The sequence below is a fragment of the Pomacea canaliculata genome, linkage group LG7 (assembly GCF_003073045.1).
Source record: "Pomacea canaliculata isolate SZHN2017 linkage group LG7, ASM307304v1, whole genome shotgun sequence".
NCBI lineage: Eukaryota > Metazoa > Mollusca > Gastropoda > Architaenioglossa > Ampullariidae > Pomacea > Pomacea canaliculata.
In genome coordinates, this window is record NC_037596.1 from 601,915 (window position 1) to 623,954 (window position 22,040).

Below are 22,040 nucleotides of genomic sequence, written 5' to 3' on the forward strand. Positions count from 1 at the left end.
AACTGCAGGTTACTCGAAAAAAGTTATCTTTTTTGTAACGTGAAATCAAATACTATATTTTACATAAAAAAAATCAAAGAAACATGTCGAAAGAAGGTAAGCTATGTTTAATTTACTCCTAAACACTATATTTGGCTTCAAGGATTATTTTCCTTAAAAATAATTAAAACTAGATACGCTACACGCACATGCGTAGGACCGCTTTTCATACGCACAAATTTGTTTCTAGTCCCTTTTAAAAAAACACACATTAATACAATGAATTTAAATAAGTCTCAATGAATAATTAAATGATCAAGTCTTTATATTATTATATCGGGAGTGAATTCTTTTAGAAGGGTAAACAGAAGCCCAATTTGGTGTTAGGCAGTAGTTCTTAGCCTTTTTTGAGGTACCGAACCCACACGTTTCATATGCACAGTCACCGAACCTTCTTTAGTGTCATCACGAATTGCGGTTGTGTCTTGACCTCCGTGGCTGAGGCTCCGCCAAACTCTGAGACCGACTCACCGAACCCTAGGGTTCGATAGAACCGGTTAAGAACCACTGCTATAAGGCCAACACATTATTCAGCCTGTGAAAACAAATCTGAATGCGTCCTATGCCAAATATATAAATAAGTGGTAAGTTATTTACATTTTCTTTGCTGTTAAAAGTCTCTTTGTGCGAGTTCTGTTTGTTGTCAAAATGCAAACGAAATCAGTTATGTTTACACAGGTGACAAATGAGCGCCTGTAACAAAAACATTTTACCACAAAGCATTTAAACCAGGGGAGATCATTCACCTCATCTTCATGTACATGTTGTTTAAAACATTATTATCTCTCTCAGATACATAACACAAAACGCATCACAATATACCTATACATTACAAAAGCTATATTTTACAACAAAGAAACATAAAAGAAACATATGCACATAGATTAATATTCATTTAAGAATAGATTCATATTCCAAATCTTGCAATGTCAAATTTTACACAACATAAAACAATGTATGTTATCTTTTCATGTCTCGCACAAATCAAGCATCTTCATAAAAAGCTCATTTGATTCATATCAAGACATACGTAGTTTTTAGGTTACATAAGGTCATTTATATATATATAGAAAGAGTCAGTATTTAGTCTAGTTCACAAGTTTTAAATATGGCAACCAGTGTTAGCAAACTTTTCTTCCCATATTTCTAAACAAACATTACATTTTGCAAGTGTATTCTGTGTTTCAATAATTGGATAAAGGGTTTCACTGAGGATGACTTTTTTAAAGTAAACAAAAATATATATATGCCTTTGCGAGCAGTAAAAATAAATCAAGTACACCATCTTTCTCAAAGTTATTACTGCATCCAAACGGAGACAAATGTTCACTGATAGTTATCTGAGCATTTTGTACATTTGTCTAATATACGTTTGTAAGTTTTTCCAAAATCATCACATATTTCCATTTCAAAATATAAGATAGAAACTTTCTTTTTCATCTCTAAAAGGACAACAGACGTTATCATTTTCTATTCTCTTGTAGAATAATATTACTTTTGTACTCAGAGTTCTTGTAGCACTCTGATTGAAGCCATTTATATCTTTTATTATTATTGAATAATAAAAAATAAATAAAATAATGGAGTAGCTGTAAATGTTTATTATAATATAAGTCGACATACTGATGTGCACAAGACGCCGACATCCTGCGTGTGGTCACAGATGCGTGTAGAACCCCCAGTGTAGACACTGCGCCAGGCTGGTTTCGTGCCCCTCACACCGCAGGTAAGTGAACAGAATAGGACCGAGCCTGCTCCGTACTTGACTGTCCGACGGCTACTGCTGTTGTGCTGTCCGATATCAGAAACGAAACCAAGAAGATATAGAATTCAAAGAACAGAATTTTAAAACTTAATAAAGGTTACGTGTGTAATTTATGAACACACAAACACACACACACTCATACCCGCACGTTGCCGTAGAGCTGATCGTGATGGGCGGCCGGGATGTCAATTTCAAGAAAGTAAAGTTGTTCAATACATACTAGTCTTAAAGTGACAGAAATGTGAGTAAACTATGTAAGCAATTAATATACATCTTTATTTCTTTCACTCTGTGGTAGTGTGTGGGAACCAAAGTTTTCGGGTCCATTGAAGTATAATTGCAAATATAAACACAATGGAATATAAAGAAGCAGCAGACGGAGAGGGACTGCAGCTTAATTTGACTAAAACATGGACAACTTTTAGTCCAAAAGAATTTACAGATTGATAGCTGTTTTAAGTTGTGTGCACATGAGGCCATATATAGGTGAAGGTAGTGCGACAGTCGAAAGTAGGTATTGAATAGTGATAGCATTTTCATTGTTATAATAATGGGCACAATAAGAGTTAAATAATTTTAAAATAAAATGTTTGTGTCATCATATATGTGTATGCCTTATTTGCATGCACACATGTTATTTACCCATCTATTTCGTTTGCTTTGTTATGTTATGTATCAAATATTAAATTTATTGAATATAAACAAAGTAATGCATTGAGATATAGACATATTGTTATCGTGACTTTCTCTGGGAATTAAAAAAATCTTGATCGAGTCGAGTATAGGTATTAAATCTGCGGAGGAATGATGGATAAAGTTGCACTTATAGAATCAATAGAACTAGGTGAACTTAACTGAAGCAGGGTCGCCGTAATTCTAGAGAGCTTTTTCTTGGTAACTATGATTCAAGAAAAAAATTAGTGTCCCGTGCCATACATGTTTAGATTGTTAAAGAGAGGATAATCTAGCCAGTCTAGGAGACTCTTTTATATCAGATGTACTTCTCTTCTTCAGCCTGGTTACGTCTAGTTCCATTCTACTGTCTCAGTTACTTTTTAAATCATATAACTTAGTGCTTCTAGAGTATTTTGGTTTCTTGAAGGCAGAAAGAAACCTTAAAACCTTGTACTTTTACTTAGTTTTTAACTAATTATAAGGGCAAACCCTCCTATCAAACATAAGTTTCTAGTGGAAAATGAGATAATACTTTCATACTTTAGGAGTATATTCATCCTGTTAAATCCCAGCATCTGCAGGCTACCAAGCCTCTCTCTGTCCAAATTCATCTCACACACTGTGTTCCAAGTTCCATCGTACAATATTCTCTAGACGTCCTCCATCTGATGTGCCATTAACTACACGAGCTTGCATCTGCTGGGCTGAAACTGAATGCATTAATAATACACAAAACTAATAATGCGCTAATCTGTTTATTATTTTAAAGACAAATTGGATTGTTTTTGTTTTTGTTTTTAACGCAATGGCGAAGTCTCTTAGTCACTAGGTTTATCCAGTATCCGACAACGGGTAATAGTAGATGAACATGTACATGACTGTTTAGTACTAGTATAGTTCCTATCCTCTGGCTGACTAATTTTTTAGTAGCAGTTTTATCTTTTGCCGCAGTAACATATTCATTTTTTATTACTAAATGTGGGGCAAGCATGTCCAAGAAAGCTAGTTGATGTCTAGTACAAAGTCCTTATTACACCACTAATCCCTTTTTAAAATGTCTAAACAAAAAACAAAAAAGCCCGATCTCATTAGGAAATCTTTGTAAACTTATGAAAATCTAATTATTATATTGTAACTCATAGTCAACTGGAAAAGATACATATTTAACCAACAAGTGGCTGTAATAAAATGTCCTTGTTTTTCTCTTCGTTTTTATTGCAAAAAGTAAAGGATTGAAGAGTTTCGGGTAGAACAAAAAGAAAGAGTCATAAACTGAGAAAGTTCTGTTAAATCCATGAGACAGTTCGCCGACACATCCGTGATGTCCAGTCAAGACTTGGTCTGTCAGAATTGACATTTTAAAAATCGCAGTTTTTCTCAGTAGGAAGGCCACCCAAAAGGACCAAGAGCAACACCAGTAGTTGTCGAAGTTCATTTCTCGGAAAGACAAAGTGTTTCAACAAAGAAGTAGTCTCAAGGAGTCAGGCATATATGAACTGACTAAATCATATTCTCCTTTAACAATAGTTGTAGAGGTAAGATATAACAACCTCTTGTGTAATATTTAAATTCTCCTCTGTCAATGAAACTTAAATAGAATCTTGACGCAAATGTGCTTGGCTTATCTTTTTTTGACTGTTTTCTGTCTATTAATAATATAACAACTATAATAACAACAATAGCAACAACATTAACAAGAACAGCAATAATAATAACGATGATAATAATAATAGTGATGCGTATTATACACTTTTGAATGTACTTGATTTTTAAACTAGTCTGTGCAAACAGTAATTTTCTCTAGTAATGAAGCATTTGTTAACAACTTCGTCATTAAAGTTTTAATAAAGTAGATCAAATACTTGAGTAACTGTAACTGTTTTATTATATCTGGTCTACGTACTGATGTTGCACATGACGCCGACATCCTCTGAGTGATCACAGTTGTGTAAGTACAGCCCCAAGTGTTGACACTGCGCCAGGCTGGTTTCGTTCCCCACACACCGCAGGTAACTGAACAGAATAGGACCAGAGCCTGCTCCGTACTTGGCTGACCCCACGGCTACTGCTGTTGTACTGTCGGACATCAAAAACGAAAACAAGAAGATATAGAAATTCAAAAAAAGATACAGACTTTTTAAACTTAATGAAGATTAACGTGTGTAATTACATATGCACACACACACACACACAGATTGAAATGTGACGTGTTTAAAACTCAGGACTGTCATTGTTGGTGGTTTTTTTTTTGGTGTTTTGCTTTGGGATGTTTTCGTTCTCTAATATGATAAATTTTCTGTCAAGCCTTTCACGAAAACCTATTCATTGCCGAGAGAAATCATATTATCAAGCACTATTTGTTTGACATGATCGATTATGTTAAAATCTAGGTGGTACAAATTTTGTATGCATTTTGTTTTTTATTTTGTTTATACTGCAATGTTGCCCTCTCCTAATGCAACCCTCTATGCTTAGCATGTGTGTAGACACTTTATAAATGCAATAAACTCTTCCATCGGGAGGAGCTAGATGTGTGTGTACTAAATAGTCACTTGTTAAATAATGCGTCATCTGGGTTATCGGTTTAATGATGTAAAGCATTTAATACAATTTTTGACTGAACAAAACCATATTTGTAAATCTTTGCATTTCAAGATTCTTCATTTGTCTTTGCATTCAGGCCACTTTAATGTGCAAACCTCTGGCATTCACTTTTTGTGTGATAACTCTCCATAAAATCTCTTTTTTAGGTTGAATGACAGTAACGCCTGTGCACAAGGGTGGGCGGCAGGATTTTTTATAGGGGGTTGTGGGGTGGAACTCTGGTTTCCTCAATCCCTCCCTTGCCTACTTATAAAATTACAATGCAAAACAGTTTAGAGACATTTTGACATATGCAATGATTAGCTATTATTTTATTTTTGTAACTCTTTTCATGAAAAAATGATAAGAGAAGTTCACCTTGAGTATAGATTTCTGTAGAAGTGAATACAGTAAATAAGTACATAATTCCTTATTTATAGCATTCTAAAAAGAAGTGTAGAAATTACATTAGAGACATTGCACGTTAACAAAGCATTGAATGCATTTTAATTCCTATTTTACTTATATTTTCTTACAGCACTTGACAGTACAGTCACTTAAATACAAGTGCACAATTAACTTATTTATAACAAGAACCCAACCTGATAAGCTAGTAGGTTAGTAGTGGGCCCCAGTGGGTTAGTAGTGGGCCTCTACACACATGCTAAACATAGAGATTGGCATTAGGAGAGGGCAACATTGTATGTGTTGAAAACTATTTTATACATTTACTGAATATGGTGATTCAAACACACAAAATATAATGTCATTGACAAATGACAGGCATTTTTAATACTAAAGGTAATTAAATCTGCTAAGTTACAAAGCAAGTGCTTAGTTACCAAACAAAGTGGTACATCGTAAAAGAATGCATGGCTTGATAAAAAAAAAATTCCAAGTTTCCTACATCTAGAACCATACACTTTGCACACACACCCTTCACTTACTATTTAACAGTTGAAATGAAAAAAAAAAAGCTTTTGTGTGTGAGTATATACATATAGTCCTTCTGCATTTTAGCATAGCATAAGGATTGCATAAATTAATAAAACAAGTTCTCCTGCAGAGACATGTTCAGATATTGAGTAAATGCCAATTTCCTGACAAGTTACTAATTGCAACAAAAACCCAAATTCCTCTGCTTGACACCAATGATCTTATAACTAGCATTGGCAATGGTGTTCAAACTATTCCTATCATGGACAGACAAGCACAGCACATGGCATTTTTAACCAGTGCTTGTATTTGTGGGCATTTGATTTTATAACCTTTTACTTTAAGAATTATTGAAGAAATATTTTGTGTAATCTAGCACTACTTGGTTTATTCCTTACATCTTCCTCCGTGCACTTAGTTCATGTTTTTCAGAGTGTCATCAGTTTGTGAAGCTTCTGATTTAAGAATCTTTGTTTTTTTAACCCTTTTAAGGATATTGAAATATTCAAAATATACATATATTTACACACATTACTGTATATCTTATATGCAATCTCATTATAAGGGCAAAACCCTCCTAACAAACAAAAGTTTTACAGCAGAGAAAAATGAGATAGAAGCTTTTCAAACGTAAGGAGTATCATCCCATACCCGTTAAATCCTAGCATCCTGCAGGCTACCAAGGCCTCTTCCTGTCCAAATCCATCGTCACACACTGTGCCCCAAGTTCCATCGTACAATATCTCTAGACGTCCTGCGTCTGCTGTGCCACCGACAACACGAGCTGACATCTGCTGGGCTAAAACTAAATGAATTAATAATAAACTAAACTAATATAATGCGCTAAGCTGTTTATTATTATAAAGACAAGATTTGACTGTAAATGTTTTTGTTTTAACGCAATGGCGAAGTCTCTTAGTCGCTGCGTCTATTCGGGTATCCCAGACAACGGGTAATAGTAGATGAGCATGTGCATTACTGTTTAACCAAGTACATGTATAGTTCCTACCCTTTAGCTGACTATTCAGTAAAAGGTTTAATCTTTTCCCGCAATAACATATTCATTTTTTATTTACTAAATGTTTGACAAAGCATGTTCCAAGAAACCTAGTTGATCTCTCGCACAATGTCCTTATCACACCACTAATTCCTTTTTAAAAATTTTAATATTTAAATAAAACAAAAGCAAAAAAGTTATTTGGAAATTTTAATGAACTTATGAAGTTCTAAATTATTAAATATTACTTCATAGTTAATTTTCTTTTTATTCGAGCATTGAACTGGAAGCCACATATTAAAACTACCGGTTGGTCTAATAAATGTCCCTGCTTTTCTGTAGATGTTCTGTAGAACAAAAATAAACATGTCATAAACTCAAGAAAGCTCTACTAAATCCAGGAGACACTGACATATCCAATAATAAGGAAATATAGCAAATGAAAAACTTACAAAACATAATATATGTCACGGACTAGTCCGTGCCTCCAGTGTTTCTTCGCCTGAGTATGGTAGAAGGAGGTGGAGGGGAGCAGGGTGGAGTAGCCCGCCCTGTGTGTCGCCCCTCTGCCATGTAATTGCCAACAGTGTAAGAGAGGACGGATGGAAGGTTGAGAACGTGATTGTCCTGTTATAGTTGGAAATCGTGGGTCTCCGGACACCACATGTATTTCGGGCACCACGTGAGTTGTGGACCTCGTGAGCGAGGCATGAAGTGCTCACCCCGAGTGTGGTGTGACAGGAGTATATATAGACGAGAGTTGAAAGCCTGAGGGGGGCGATCTTTGGATTAACATAAGTAGTTTATTCAATGGGCCATTGCCCTTTTTGAAGGGGGAGTAACATCAAAATAATACAATATTTCATACATCAGTACATGGTTGCGAAAAGAAGGAAAATACATTCATAATTGCTTATTTGCCTTCAATTGTAGATTTTCTAAACTGGAAGGCATGGAGGAGAAACAATGCCAGATTTTAACAACTTTTTCATTTGATGAGGCTAGTAGCAAACTCATTTTAAATTATTTGGACTAGTATACCATTTTTTATGTAAGTATCTTATTCTAAAATGATGTAGGGCTTCACAACACAAAACAAAATGAACTTCATCTTCCTCACTTAATTACATAATGGACATAAAAGGTCAAGTGGATTATATCTTCTATATCTAAAATAATGAACAGCAATATTAGATACACCCATCCGAAATTTAGCAAGAATTGTCAACAAATAATAATCAAGGTCTAATTGTAAATATTTCTTGACAGCTCCTGAAATCCCATAAGTAGCATAAAAGGAAATCTCTCTCACTACTAGTGATATGGTCCTCCCACTCTTGCCATCTACACAAACTTGTCGTTCTTTAAATTTATTTATAAACATTCTTTCACATTGTACCCCTTGATTTAACCACACAAAACCAAACCCCAATGAAAAAACTTTCTTTTAATATTAGATACCCAGTTAGATTTTCCTTTTGTATCTAAATCAAATAACATTTTGTAGATTTTACGGGGCAGTTTTCATCGTTCATTCTGACTAATTTCAGCCAATATCGAACACATTTATTAACTGAGTTTATTGTAATTGGGTGTCTATGCAGTTCACCATACACTAAATCATTTGGGGTTCGGCCATCTAGCCCTAGGAAGAGTTTTAAGGCAAAAAGGTGGACTTCTTCACAATAATGAGTGCCTTGTCTAATCCCCATAGTTCTGCACCATACTGCAAGATAGGTTGAACTTGGGCGTCAAAAAGTTTCAAAAAATACATCTACACTTGTGTTATTATATGATCTAAGGGTTTTCATTATTAAAGTAAGCCCTTTTTTCCTCTGTTTGCCAAATCTTGACATGCAGCCGAGAAGCTAAGCTTAGTAGTGAACAACAATCCAAGATATTTGTATACATTAACAACAGGCATTACAGTGCTGTTATAGTCCAACGTTCTCTAGTTCCTAAAAACCCTCCTTTGCGAAAGACTACAATGTTACTTTTATCTAGATTCACATTTAGGTCCAAGGTAGATGCAGCTATACTTAAGTTATTTAACTGGTTTTGCAGCCCAATCACTGTTTCAGTATCAAGACAACATCATCTGCAAATAGTAATATAAACATTCTAAGTAATCTAGAGATAAGGAGGCTCCATGCTTTCCGTTCTGGATTATCTTGATTGCCATTTCGTTGATAAAGATAGAGAATAATACAGGACTACACACATCCCCTTGCTTTACCCCCTTTGTACAGTTTATGTAGTCAGTTAGCTGTGCTCCACAGCTGATTCTTACTTTTACATTATTATACATGGCTTTAATAGATTTAAACAGCTTACTTGGGATCCCGTTTTTTAACAAAACGTGCCATAGTAAATGTCTGTTAACTGAGTCGAACGCTTTTTCAAAGTCAATAAATGCTACGTATAACTTACGATTGAGAGCAAACTGTTTTTGAATCAAACCCAATAGAGTAAACATATGATCCACAGTTGAGTATCCTTCCTAAAACCTGCTTGGTATTCCCCACAACCTGTTTTTCATTCCATCCACTCATGTAGTCTGTTGTTAATTATGAAACCATACACTTTGCTAGCTACATCACAAATGGAAATACCCCTATTAGTTGTTAGGGTTACTCCTATCTCCTTTTTTAAATAAAGTTATCATTATTGACTCTGTCCATTTTTCTGGAAACACCCTTGTTAAATAATTCGTTGAAAAATTTATGGAAAAAAATCAACTACAATAGAGCATGAATGTTTTAAGTTCACAATTATCATATCTGGGCCGGCAGCTTTATTATTCTTAATTCTTCGTAGAGCATGCAATACTTCTTCTTTTGAAATTGGTCGGTCAAAAATGTTGTCGTTAACTTCTGGTGTATCATTATTAGAGCAGCAATGTCTTTCTCAAGTAGTTTTTTGAAGTGTTGATACCAGGTATCAAGGGAAATCTTGTTGTTGTAATTACTACGCTTTGCAGACATATTATGTAGTGTGGTCCAAAACATTTGTTGGTGGTTTTTATGGCAGACTTTAACTTTTGTATTATTGATTCATTAAATAACTTCTTTTTTCTTTTCGATAAGTTCTTATATTCTCTTCTTCTTTTACAATATGTATGTCTGTCATCCTCATGAAGTGTTTTCTAAATGTTTTAAGGCTTTCCATACTAACTGTCTTTCTTTTTTACATTCATGATCAAACCAATTGTCTGTTTCTCTTTTTTACAAATATTGATACATTTCTCCATACACTTAGCATTTTCCTTAATACAGCCATTAAATAGGTCTAGAGCCCCATTTATGTCTGTGTCTATCAATTGGATTGCCTGATTTAAACTATATATAGTCTCTTCTTTATTCATATTAGTTATAAATTTAGAGGCATTATTATTATCCCAGGCAAAGAATGTTTTTAGTGTATGTTTCTTTTTTGTTACTTCACATGACTTCCCTGTCAGTTCCCTATCTGTCATATTTAACTGCAAATTTACAGGCATATGATCAGAATCAAATCTCTGTTTAACAAACAATGAGATAGCTTCATTATGAGTGTAAAATAGTTCTTTTGACATTAAAAAGTAATCATTAACACTATGTCCTGAAATCAGCAATGTAGGTGTAGCAACCATCACGGTCGCCATGACATACACCATTCAAAAATATAAAGCTCAAAAGAGGCACATAGATTAAGTAAAAGCTTCCCATACTGATTGACCACTGGGTCATGTGAAGTCTATCTGACTTGACAGAATGGCTATCAGGTACAAGTAACTCTGTGACAAAGTCAGCATCAGTAGAATCATTATTGTTCAAGCACCCAGTCCGACCATTCAAATCTCCAGCTATAATGACATACATATCCCCATTTTTTTTGCATACACTCCACCAGCATTCTTCAATAATGGAAAAAAACCATTGATAATACCAAAGTATGAGGTAAAAAGGAGAGCCTTCAGTGGTTACATATGCACATATATAGATAATATCTTTATCAAGATTAATAAGATTTTGTTAATTCGAAAAACAATCAAATTATGAAAATTTGTGTCTATTTTTGTAATATATGGTATCAGTTATTGTTAATTAGACATAACAGACCTCCCGAACGACGACCTTGGTTATTAAATTTAATAGCCGGTTGTAGAAACAGTGATAATTTGAAAATATGTAGAAGTAAAGTTTTCCATAAATGTTTCTACAAGGCAAATAAGGTCAATGCCATTATGAAGGATAGGAAATCGTTGTTCGTTAGTTTACCTTGCAGTCCACATACATTCCAATGTAGAAAAGAAAGTTTATTGTGTATGCCAGCACTTGAATCATCACCACTGCTTCCATTTCCACAATCAAGATGTAACTCTCTCTTTGTTTTGTCTAGCTTCGTTGGGGTTAATGTCCTTAGAAGCGGAATGATTTTCAGGGCGGCCAGAATCCTATCTTTGTTCAGTAAGGGCACCGTCTGTATCAGCATAGAATTTCTTCCCATCAATATATAGGTGATCAAAAACTATTTTCACCCTCTTTCCTTCACTTCTCGCTTTCTTCATGTGTGGGACCAGTAGTTTCCTCATTTCACGCACCCGCGATGAAAAGTCTTCTCCAATAAAAATTTTTGATCCTTTTAATTTGTACTTGGCTTTCATGACCTTTACTCTGTCTTTGTAAAATGTAAATCTGGCGATGATGGGTGCGTCGTTCCTGTTGTTCAGTCTATGTACCCGATCAAACTCTATTGTGTCTGGAATTTCAAGTTCGTGTTTCAAAAAAGAACTCACGCTGGCTTCACAGTCGTCTGTCGTTTCGTTGGCTTTCTTAGGAAAGCCGAAGAACAAAAGATTATTTCTCTTTGTTCTACTTTCTAAATCGTCAATTTTCCTGTCCGCCTCGTTTAGCTTTTTCTGTAGACAATCGGTTTCTGCTTTGAGTTGTTGGAGCTCGCGCTGAATCACAAGATTTTCCTGCCGCAGTTCTTTCATTTGCGCTTCGAGGGTCGAGCTTGAGTCTTTTAGCTTTTGACATCATCCTTGACTTCATCGAATTTTGCGTTCATATTCACCAGCATTGACATAACATCCGACAAGGTCGGCTCTGCACTGTGCTGAGTCTCAGTGTGTACTGCACCACTATCTGCCCTGTCTGCACTTACACTTCTTGCACTGACAGTAGCTAGTCTTGTTTTGTCTCATATTGTCTTTACCAGTGGGACCAGGGTTTGGCTCCACATCTCCACATAACATTTAATAAACGAGAGCAACAGACCGATCACCGCAGCGTCTGTTCGGGACTTCAACGTAAGCATGGCGACCCGCACAGACAGTTTTAGTTTTACTCTCTTCAGCATAAAGCTGACGAATATTGGTGTAAAAGATCCACAAACTCTTCGAAAAACAAGATTGTCTGAAGGCATACTTGTAGCACACTTTACTCACTATGAATCTGGTCAAATTGCAATACAACAAGTAGAAATAACTGTCGAAGAAGGAGAGCACTCAAAAACACCTTTGGATTAACACAGACGGTGTGTAAACGTGAAGAATCTGTTTTGGAAGTTGCTAGCGGGAGCAAGGTGTGTCGTGAGACAAGAAACGAGTGGGACCAGAGAGTCTCGCTGCAGTCTCCAAGAAGCTCTGCGATTGTCTGCGGAGAAGCGAACTCTACTGCTGTGTGCGGGGAGTGAGGCGCCGGGCTCGAGACGGCTAGAGGTTGGACAGCCGGAGTCGGTGCGACGACGACGGCGACACCTGCAACTGGAATGATGGTGGCCCGAGTAGAGGAACCCCCCCACCATCCCAAACAGCTAGAGAAGGCCTGTCTTCAGCAACTCTACAGCTGAGTGCGAGGAGCGAGGAGGACAAGAGCCGCCGAGAGGAAGTCAGCAGAGACCTGACTACAGAGAAGCAGGTGCCGAAGGACTGAGGCACCATCGTCACCCACGTGGAGGGGACCGTGAGTCATTCATACTCCTTTGAAGAATGATCAGGGTAAGAGCCCATGTTTGAACTGTTTAAGAAGACAGAGACAGAGTGAGAAGCGAACTGGTAGAGCGGGACATTTGTAGTAAGTAGCGGTGCATATGCACCCTTACTCCTTGATTTGTGTTGCCGAATATTTGTGCACGTGGACCTTTCGTGCGATTTGAAAGGTGCTCTTTAAGACGTATCCTCACCAGTGCCTTGTTATTGACAGATTGTCGTAGCTACCAGTGGATTTAAGTTAACAATAGTGGAAACTGCTGTTCTCCTGTGTATGCTTATTTATGTTTTTTATGTGTATTATTAAAAGAAACGTCCCAACCTGGAAGTGATCTCGTGTTTTTCGTAAAAGAATGCGCAAGTCCGACGTCAGGTCGTGACAATATAAACGATGAAATAACAAATAGAAGATTGCCATCGCGTTTTGGCAAAACAGATTGACGATAAAATTACTACCAAACGAACTTTTCGATGTTAAAAAAGAAGAAAATTTAATGTTAAAGGCAACAGTTAAGTCTCTTGAAAAGCAAACAGTTGAATTGAAAAAGGAAATTTTGCGATTAACAAGTCGCTCCGGATAGTATTAAAAGGAAAAAAAAATTATAGGGCAATATTTTTGGAGAGTCTGTAAGAATCTAAGGAGTATCTGCCGACCACAGAAATAAAGCAGCAGAGGACTGCGAGAGGAAAGTACTTCATGATGTCCAGTCAATACTTGGTCTGTCGGGCATTGACATTCATAAAATCTCAGTATTGAACCTAGTAGAAAAGTCACCAAAAGAGACCAAGAGCAAGACCAGTAAAAGTGAAGTTCATTTCTCGGAAAGACAAAGTGTTTCAAGCAAGAAGTATTTTCAAGGAGTCAGGCATGTCTATCAAAACAAGCACTGACTAAATCGCTTATAGCGGAACTAATCCGTCCTAAACGCATGGCGACCAATCCCTCTCAAATGAGACACATAAGATTTGTGCAGCATGCATTGCAAAAAGAATGAAAACAAGTTTCATTTCTTCGTGGTAGAAACCTTTGGGATAAAATTAGACTGGTATATGAGCTGGCTGAACATTTAAGTGTAAATAAACAGCCCAGTTTACTAATATACCTTGACTTTAAATAAACCTTTGATAGTAAAAGTTGTACTTTTATACTTGATGTTCTACAGTACTTTAGCTGCAGCTTCCTTTTCTGTAAAATAGATCACCACCTTTTATACAAATTTAAATTAATTGTTTCAGTGAATAGCACATTATCAACATGGTTCAGAATAAGAAGAGGATGCAAGCAGGGTGACCTATATCACCATTTTTGTATATTTACTACTACATTCAAGCTATAATGATCAGGGGAAAATATAACACAAATATAGAAATCTAAAATACTGAAATTATAGTAGTACATTATGTGTAGATGATACAGAACTAACCTAGGAAGAAGACAGACTGTTTTATGAAAAAAACTCTGAGAATAAAAGAGTAATTTTGAAAGATATTCAGATTAGTGTAAAGCACAAAAAAATCAGGGTTAAGGTTAGGGTTATATTGGGCAATATTGCAGTGGAGTGAAACAAATTCACCCATTAATTTTCTACCACATTTAAAGATGCATTGATATCCAGAAACATTAAACAATTTCGGCAGTTTTGTTAAAAATAATCTAACAGACTAAAGAAATAAGTAGCATTGAAATCTCGCTGAAATTAGAAGCCTGTACCAAAAATGAATTAAGAGACAGTTAACTCCATTAATGAGAAAAGCAATAATCAAGTTTGGCTACTGCTACATAACCCTTCAGAATATATTGTAAATTGCATAGAGAAAGCATCTGTAGGTTTGTTTTGAATGGTGAAAATGATAACACTAACAGAAAAATATCCTTTAAAAATATTTATGCTGGGATCTTTGGCATACATGATGTAAGAATTTATATAAACTATTTATCTTTTGTGGCTGCGAAAAAAAGAAAACCATCCACAGATAGGAAAAAATTAATGTCTAGATTCCAAATATTATATTACTTACACAAACTTGGCCCTCAAGTTTGCCTGTTTTCTAAATGCAAAAGGCTTTTGTTCAGATGGTTTAAAAGCATACATGATATTTAGAGAGAGTATAGTGTGTTTAAAACATGAATAAATTTTGTTAGAGCCTATCTTTTGCAATAACAGAATTAAGATTGTGAATAAGCGAATTATATATATGTAGGAGATAGGTGAAGTGAGATATATGTGCAATTTAACACTTAATGGATGAAAGATAAATCTGGTTATCACATAGATCTGTTAAAATATGATGTTAACATAAATGTTGTGTCTTTTAAGGGTTTCATAAAAGCTTTAACGACATATATAAATTTAAATAGAATAAATATAACAGAGTTACAATCTTTTCCATATTACACACGCAAAACTCTTAGAATAATTAAATCAATATAGAAAGGAGCAAGACTATACTATAGAATGATATCTAACACACGTATACCAAATTGTTGTTTGAAATGAGATGAAAGGGTAAACAGAAATGTTGATTGGCATGACAGATTTAAAACAATCGCTAATATGGAAGATAATACATTAAATAGCATAAAATCAGAGTGATACATAAATTATGGGGACAACAGTAATTTATTCCACAAGGGATTAGAAGATGATGCCTTCAGCCTTTGCAGAGAAAATATTCAGAATATAGTTTAGAATTGTAAATGTGTTAACGATTTTTGGAGAAACTTACAAAACCGTACCTGAGACAAAAACACAAATACTATAACGATAACTGTCAGTGAACATCTTGTCCTATTTGTTCGCATTAATAACTTTGAGAAAGATGTTATACTTGATTTAATTTCACTGCTCACAAAAGCATATTGTGCAGATTTTAAAAAGCCTCCCCCAGCTAAAATCCTTTATTCAAATGATAACGCATAGAAATACAAATCAAAAACACATATTTAGAAATAAATTAAGAAACGTGTGCTGAACTTTGGATACCATACAAACAAATTGTTATCTAGGTAAACACTGATTTTTGCTTCATGTTTATATTTATATATAATTTTTTATGATTATTTAAGGATAAAAAGATCAGCATTATCCATTGCTATGTATCAACAAATAAAGCAAATGAAGAGGGAACAGAAGGTTTTTACAGTTCCTTGCAGTCTCTGCTTGACAGCACACCAAGAAGAGATCTCAAGATCATTATAGAAGACCTAAATGCGAAAGGGGGAAATGATAACACCAACAGGGAACTCATCGCTGGAAGACATGGCGTTGGTAACTTTAATGAACGCAGGGAGCTCTTCACAGATATCTGAATTTTCAATGGCCATGTCATATGTGGCACTGCGTTTCCACACAAAGATATGAACAAGATAACTTTGACTAGCCCTTATGGCCAGACGGTAAACCAGATTGACCATATAACAGTTAATTGAAAGCGGAGAAGGAGTCTCCAAGATGGTGTAGTAAGAAGAGGTGGAGATATTGTTTTAGACAACCAGCTTCTCGCGATTAAGATTTGATATTAAGCTGAAGTTTTTCATTGAACAAGCGGGCAGACTCCACTACAAATTTAATACTAAGTACTTCAAGAAAAACAAAACAAAAAACAAAACACATTTATAACTGTGAAGTAAGGAATAAGTATGAAGCCTTTTGAGGACTGACAGAAGTATCAGTTAAATTACGCTGGTCAACAACCAAGATCATTTCAAACACAGCCTGAACGTATGTTCTATTGAAGAGGGAAAAAAAAAGAAATTGATGACTACACAGAGATAGGGGAAGATTGAATCATGAAAGACACTGAAAAAGAAGCTCAACAATGTCTAGGCTGGCAAGAGAAGGAAGGTCTCAGCTGAATATTGGAAAGCCAACCGACAGGTGAAAAGGTCTATAAGAGAGGACCAGAGACTCTTTATCCATAAACTGACAGAGAAAGTAGACGTAGCTGCTATACAGGGAAATATGAAGCTACTATACGAAATAACATGAACTCTGTCAGGTAAGAACATTAACCCAAACAAGCCGGTGAAAGACAAAGAACACAAAACTACAATTAATACAGATAACAATTTAAAAATATGCCGGTGGATGGAACATTTTGAAGAGATCCCGAATCGTTTACGTCCTTCATCCTTATCTGACATACCACCAGTAACTAAACAACTTCATGCCACCACCAGCCCTCCCACTAAGATAAAAATCATCAAAGTTATCAAGGGAGGGCCGTAAGTAATGTGTTAGAAATAAATGACTTGGGGACCAACATGGGTAGTTGTAATCAAAAACTAGACTGCAAAAGAACTCGTTCACAGGAAACTATGATCGGATCAAATAATATCTATATTACCAACTCTTTAAAAATTCTTTTTGCAGCTGTCATAAAAGAGGCTGCACTACAAGCAAAGACAAAGTACTTTTTAGAGGTGACACCTAAACGCATCACTCACTATTTCTAATATCCTGTAGGATTTTATTCACAGCAGGAAAACGTTCATCAAATTATCCCGAATTCAAATCGCATAATAAATAGACAAAAGAGAAAATACGAAACTCTTTACAGAAACTTCAGAAAGTTCTTGTAAACATAAGAGGAATGCATGTAGCACACAAGAATGAAACATTGCAAATAGAAAACAATTAGCAATTATTATCCACGGAAATCAGGTTAAGAGAACTGGCAAAAAGCAACCACTTGTTAACGTCTAATGCACAAGCAACATCAAAATAGGAATGCGAAGAGCCACTGCCTTTGACAGTTCGAAACATTTAACACGTTAAGGTTACAATAAATGGTCTTATTGACAAACAACTAATCCATTATCTATGTGCGGCACTACTTACCCACACTGGGCACCAGGAGAACAGAGATCCAGTAAACACTGACGGCCCTGTACATCATGATGCTGGGTGTCGATATGTTAAAGCTGATCGTGTGTCTGACTGACAAGACACTGGACAAATGTCGCAATGCGACAGCTTTTATTCCACGTCGACAAGGAAGTAGCTAACGGTGAGCTTTTTTTCATTGGCTAACGATCACGTGCCATATTTTGATTGGATGGCTGTGAGTCTCTTCTTTCCTCGTTTGGCGCGTGCGAGGTGAAAAAATGTATTAGTGTAAGCAAGCCTTTTGTGTTTTGTATATCATATATGTTTTGTGGTGACAGGTATTTATGTTTTCTAAAGCTAGTCCATAAGCAGTTATAAATCTCTCGCATATATGTGTATTTCAGAAAATACTGATGGAGAAACCTATCTTTTGACAAAACAAAGAATCACATAAGTCGTACATCGTTTCATCAGTTCATTTGCCTAAACACATTAATCGTTCTACTGTCAACAGTGTATTGATTGTACACCTTAATAACAAGTAAAAATACTGAAGACATAAGTATAAAGTTGTACAGAGCTAACGTTACTCTACTATAAGGTTTGTCTTACTTCCTTGCATTACAGTGATCTCACTCATAAACATTATAAACTCATTCATGTAATCCTTTATTTTCCGTCAGGCACGTGACGCGACAACAAGATTCTCCATCTGCTGCTGTTTCCCGGGGGCTGTCCTTGAAATCCTTCGAGACGATTTGCCTCCAGGTTTTAGGGGGCCTAACTCCGCCAAGGACGGTCCCAAGCCCGGCTGAAAAAGGAGGAGGGTTGGGCGTGGGGCTAGCACCCCCACCCCGTAAAACAAACCCTTGCTACAAAAACATCGACAACAGCAAAACAATGGCCAACAGTCCTGGAAGAGGAAGGGCCTCCACCTAGAGGGAGTATGACGTGTTGCGGTGAAAGCCGATCTTCGGAAGCTACAACACCGACCACCCTTCTATCGACCAGGAAAACACTTTCCATGGGCACGTGGAACGTGCGAACTATGTTCGAGGCAGGAAAGGCAGCCCAGATAGCAGCAGAAATGCGGAACTGCAAACTGTCACTCCTCGGACTTTGTGAAACTAGGTGGACGCAGTCAGGACAACAGCGATTGGCAACAGGCGAGCTGATCCTCTTCTCGGGGCATGAGGAAGATGGCGCACCACACACAGAGGGCGTAGCGTTCATGCTGGAGAAGGAAGCACAGAAGGCGCTTATTGGCTGGGAGGCAAGAGGTCCCCGATTCATCACAGCGTCCTTCTCTACAAAGAAGAAGAGACTAAAGATGAATGTGATCCTATGCTATGCCCCAACCAACGACAGCAGTGAAGACGCCAAGGAGCACTTCTACGACGAATTGCAGAGCATCCTGAACAGACTGAGTGACAGAGACATCAATATCCTCATGGGAGACTTCAATGCTAAGATTGGAGCAGACAATACAGGATATGAAGAAGTGATGGGGAAGCACGGTCTAGGAGACATGAACGACAACGGGGAGCTGTTTGCTGACATCTGTGCCATGAACAACTACGTGATTGGTGGAAGCGTGTTCCCACACAAGAAGATCCACCGAGCAACATGGGTTTCACCAGACCATGTGACAGAGAACCAAATAGACCACATATGCATCGCAAAAAAGTTCAGAAGATCGTTGATGGATGTCAGGGTCAAGAGAGGAGCAGATGTGGCGTCCGACCACCACCTTGTGACAGCAAAGCTTAAACTAAAGCTGAAGAAGAACTGGACAGACCACGAAAGAAGAAAAGCAAGATACAACGTGAACTACCTGAAAGACCCCAAGGTGAAAGAAGAATACAAGACAGCAGTCCACAACAGATTTCAAGCACTCCAAGAACTACTTGACGAAGAGACACCCCCAAATATCGAGACCCAGTGGAACAACATCAGAGAGTCTTTCAATACAGCATGCGAGAAGTCCTTGGAAGAAGGAAACCAAAACAGAAAGAATGGATCACACCAGAAACACAGAAGAAGATCCTCGAAAGAAAGAGAAAGAAAACTGAAATCAACAACAGTAGAACTAGATCAAAGAAGGCAATAGCGCAGAAAGAGTATAGCACAGCGAATGCCGAAGTGAAGCGGAGCATCAAACAAGACAAGAGGAACCACATAGAGGAGCTAGCAACAGAAGCAGAAGAGGCAGCAGCAAGTAGGAACATGAAGAGACTGTACGATACGACCAAAAAGCTGGCAGGAAAGATTAGACATTCAGAGCGACCAGTCAAGGACGGAAGCGGCAACACACTGATTGGAACAGACCAGCAGCTGAACAGATGGGCCGAACACTTTGAGGAACTGCTCAACCGACCACCACCAGTAAATCCACCAGACATCGAAGAAGCAGCGAGAGACCTACCGATCAACTGCAACAAACCAACCAAAACCGAGATCAGAAGAGCCATAACACAACTGAAGAATAGTAAAGCCCCAGGATCAGACGAGATACCAGCAGAGGCACTGAAAGCCGATCCTGACCTATCCGCCAATATGTTGCACAGACTGTTCGAGAAGGTTTGGAAAGAGGAACAGGTCCCGGCAGACTGGAAAGAAGGACATCTCATAAAGATCCCCAAGAAGGGGGACCTCAGCCGATGCGAGAACTACAGAGGCATCACTCTTTTGTCCGTGCCTGGCAAGGTCTTCAACAGAGTCATACTGGAGAGACTGAAGGGCCCAGTGGACCAGATACTTCGAGAGCAGCAGGCGGGCTTCAGACAAGACCGATCGTGCACAGACCAGATAGCAACACTGCGGATCATCGTAGAACAGTCTATAGAGTGGAACTCGCCTCTCTACGTCAATTTCGTGGACTACAAGAAGGCATTCGACAGTGTGGACCGAGAGACGCTGTGGAAACTGCTAAGACACTATGGCATCCCGAGGAAGATCGTCAACCTGATCCGCAACTCATATGAGGGAATGACGTGCCGAGTAGTGCATGAAGGACAGCTAACAAGAAGCTTCGAGGTGAGGACAGGGGTCAGGCAAGGCTGCCTGCTTTCACCGTTGCTGTTCCTGATCGCAATCGACTGGGTGATGAAGCAAGCCACCAATGAAAGGCGAAATGGAATCCAGTGGACTCTGTGGAACCAACTAGACGACCTTGACTTTGCAGACGATCTGGCACTCCTGTCCCACAGCCACCGACAGATGCAAGAAAAGACATCAGAGATCCAGTCAGCCTCGGCACAAGTGGGGCTACACATCCATAAGGGCAAGACCAAGATCCTGAAGGTCAACACTGACTGTGAAGAGCCAATCAGGTTGGATGGGGAGCCGCTAGAAGAAGTCGACACCTTTACCTACCTCGGGAGTGTGGTGGACAAAGAGGGAGGGACAGACGCGGATGTAAAGACAAGAATTAACAAGGCAAGAGGCGCTTTCATAAAGCTTGGAAGGGTCTGGAACTCCGGGAGCATAGGCTACACGACAAAGATCCGTCTCTTCAACTCCAACGTCAAGTCAGTCCTGCTATACGGAGCAGAGACGTGGAGGACGACCAAGGGCACAACGAAGAAGATCCAAACGTTTGTGAACCAGTGCCTGCGCAGAATCCTCAGAATTCACTGGCCAGAGAAAATAAGCAATACCGACCTGTGGCAGAGACGAAACAGCAGCCTATAGAGGAGGAAATCCTGCGGAGAAGATGGGGTTGGCTAGGGCACACCCTACGGAAACCAACATCCAACGTCACAAGACAGTCGCTGACATGGAACCCCCAGGGAAAAAGAAAGCGAGGAAGGCCGAGAAACACCTGGAGACGGGACCTCGCCGCAGACACCAAGCTCACCGGATTTGGATGGGGTCAGCTGGTGACGGTAGCCCAGGACAGGAGGCGTTGGAGGGCGGTCGTCGATGGCCTATGCACCAGGAGGGGCGAAGGGCATAACTCAGCGGTTCTCAACCTTTTACATGTGACGACCCCCCTGACGAACACCGGTACGTCCGCGACCCCCCTTAGCCAGCTAGGTCGGTGGAAGAGCGGGGGGGGGGGGGGGCCTTAGCTAACCTCGAGCGCAGCGTCGAGGAAATTAATGCAATTCAACAACGGAAGAACAAAGTTCGTATCTGCAAGAAGTATAACTGTTAATGAAATTTTACTAAAGCAAATTCTGTGGTGCTAATAAATATTATTTTATTGGACACTCACTATGATTAATGAGAAGGTTGAGC

At 38.0% G+C, this 22,040-nt stretch overlaps 1 protein-coding gene across 1 annotated transcript; it reads right to left on the reverse strand.

The window, feature by feature from the left end:
* Positions 1-3,043: 3,043 nt before the first annotated feature.
* Positions 3,044-17,948, reverse strand: LOC112567806 (galectin-3-binding protein A-like). Its single transcript, XM_025244656.1, has 4 exons — positions 17,811-17,948; positions 6,650-6,803; positions 4,383-4,555; positions 3,044-3,189 (listed from the first exon to the last, which is right to left on the reverse strand). Exons 1-4 carry the CDS (start codon positions 17,866-17,868, stop codon positions 3,092-3,094), a joined length of 483 nt encoding a protein of 160 aa, XP_025100441.1. The 5' UTR covers positions 17,869-17,948; the 3' UTR covers positions 3,044-3,091.
* Between the last annotated feature and the right edge of the window lie 4,092 nt (positions 17,949-22,040).

Coding starts and splice junctions, on each gene's coding strand:
- LOC112567806 (XM_025244656.1), bottom strand. CDS start 17,868: ATGATGTACAGGGCCGTCAGTGTTTACTGGATCTCTGTTCTCCTGGTG. Junction 4,556..6,649: donor AGGATGCTAGGATTTAACGG/GTATGGGATGAT, acceptor GATGTCCGACAG/TACAACAGCAGTAGCCGTGG. Junction 3,190..4,382: donor CGGCGTCATGTGCAACATCA/GTACGTAGACCA, acceptor TAATGCATTCAG/TTTCAGCCCAGCAGATGCAA.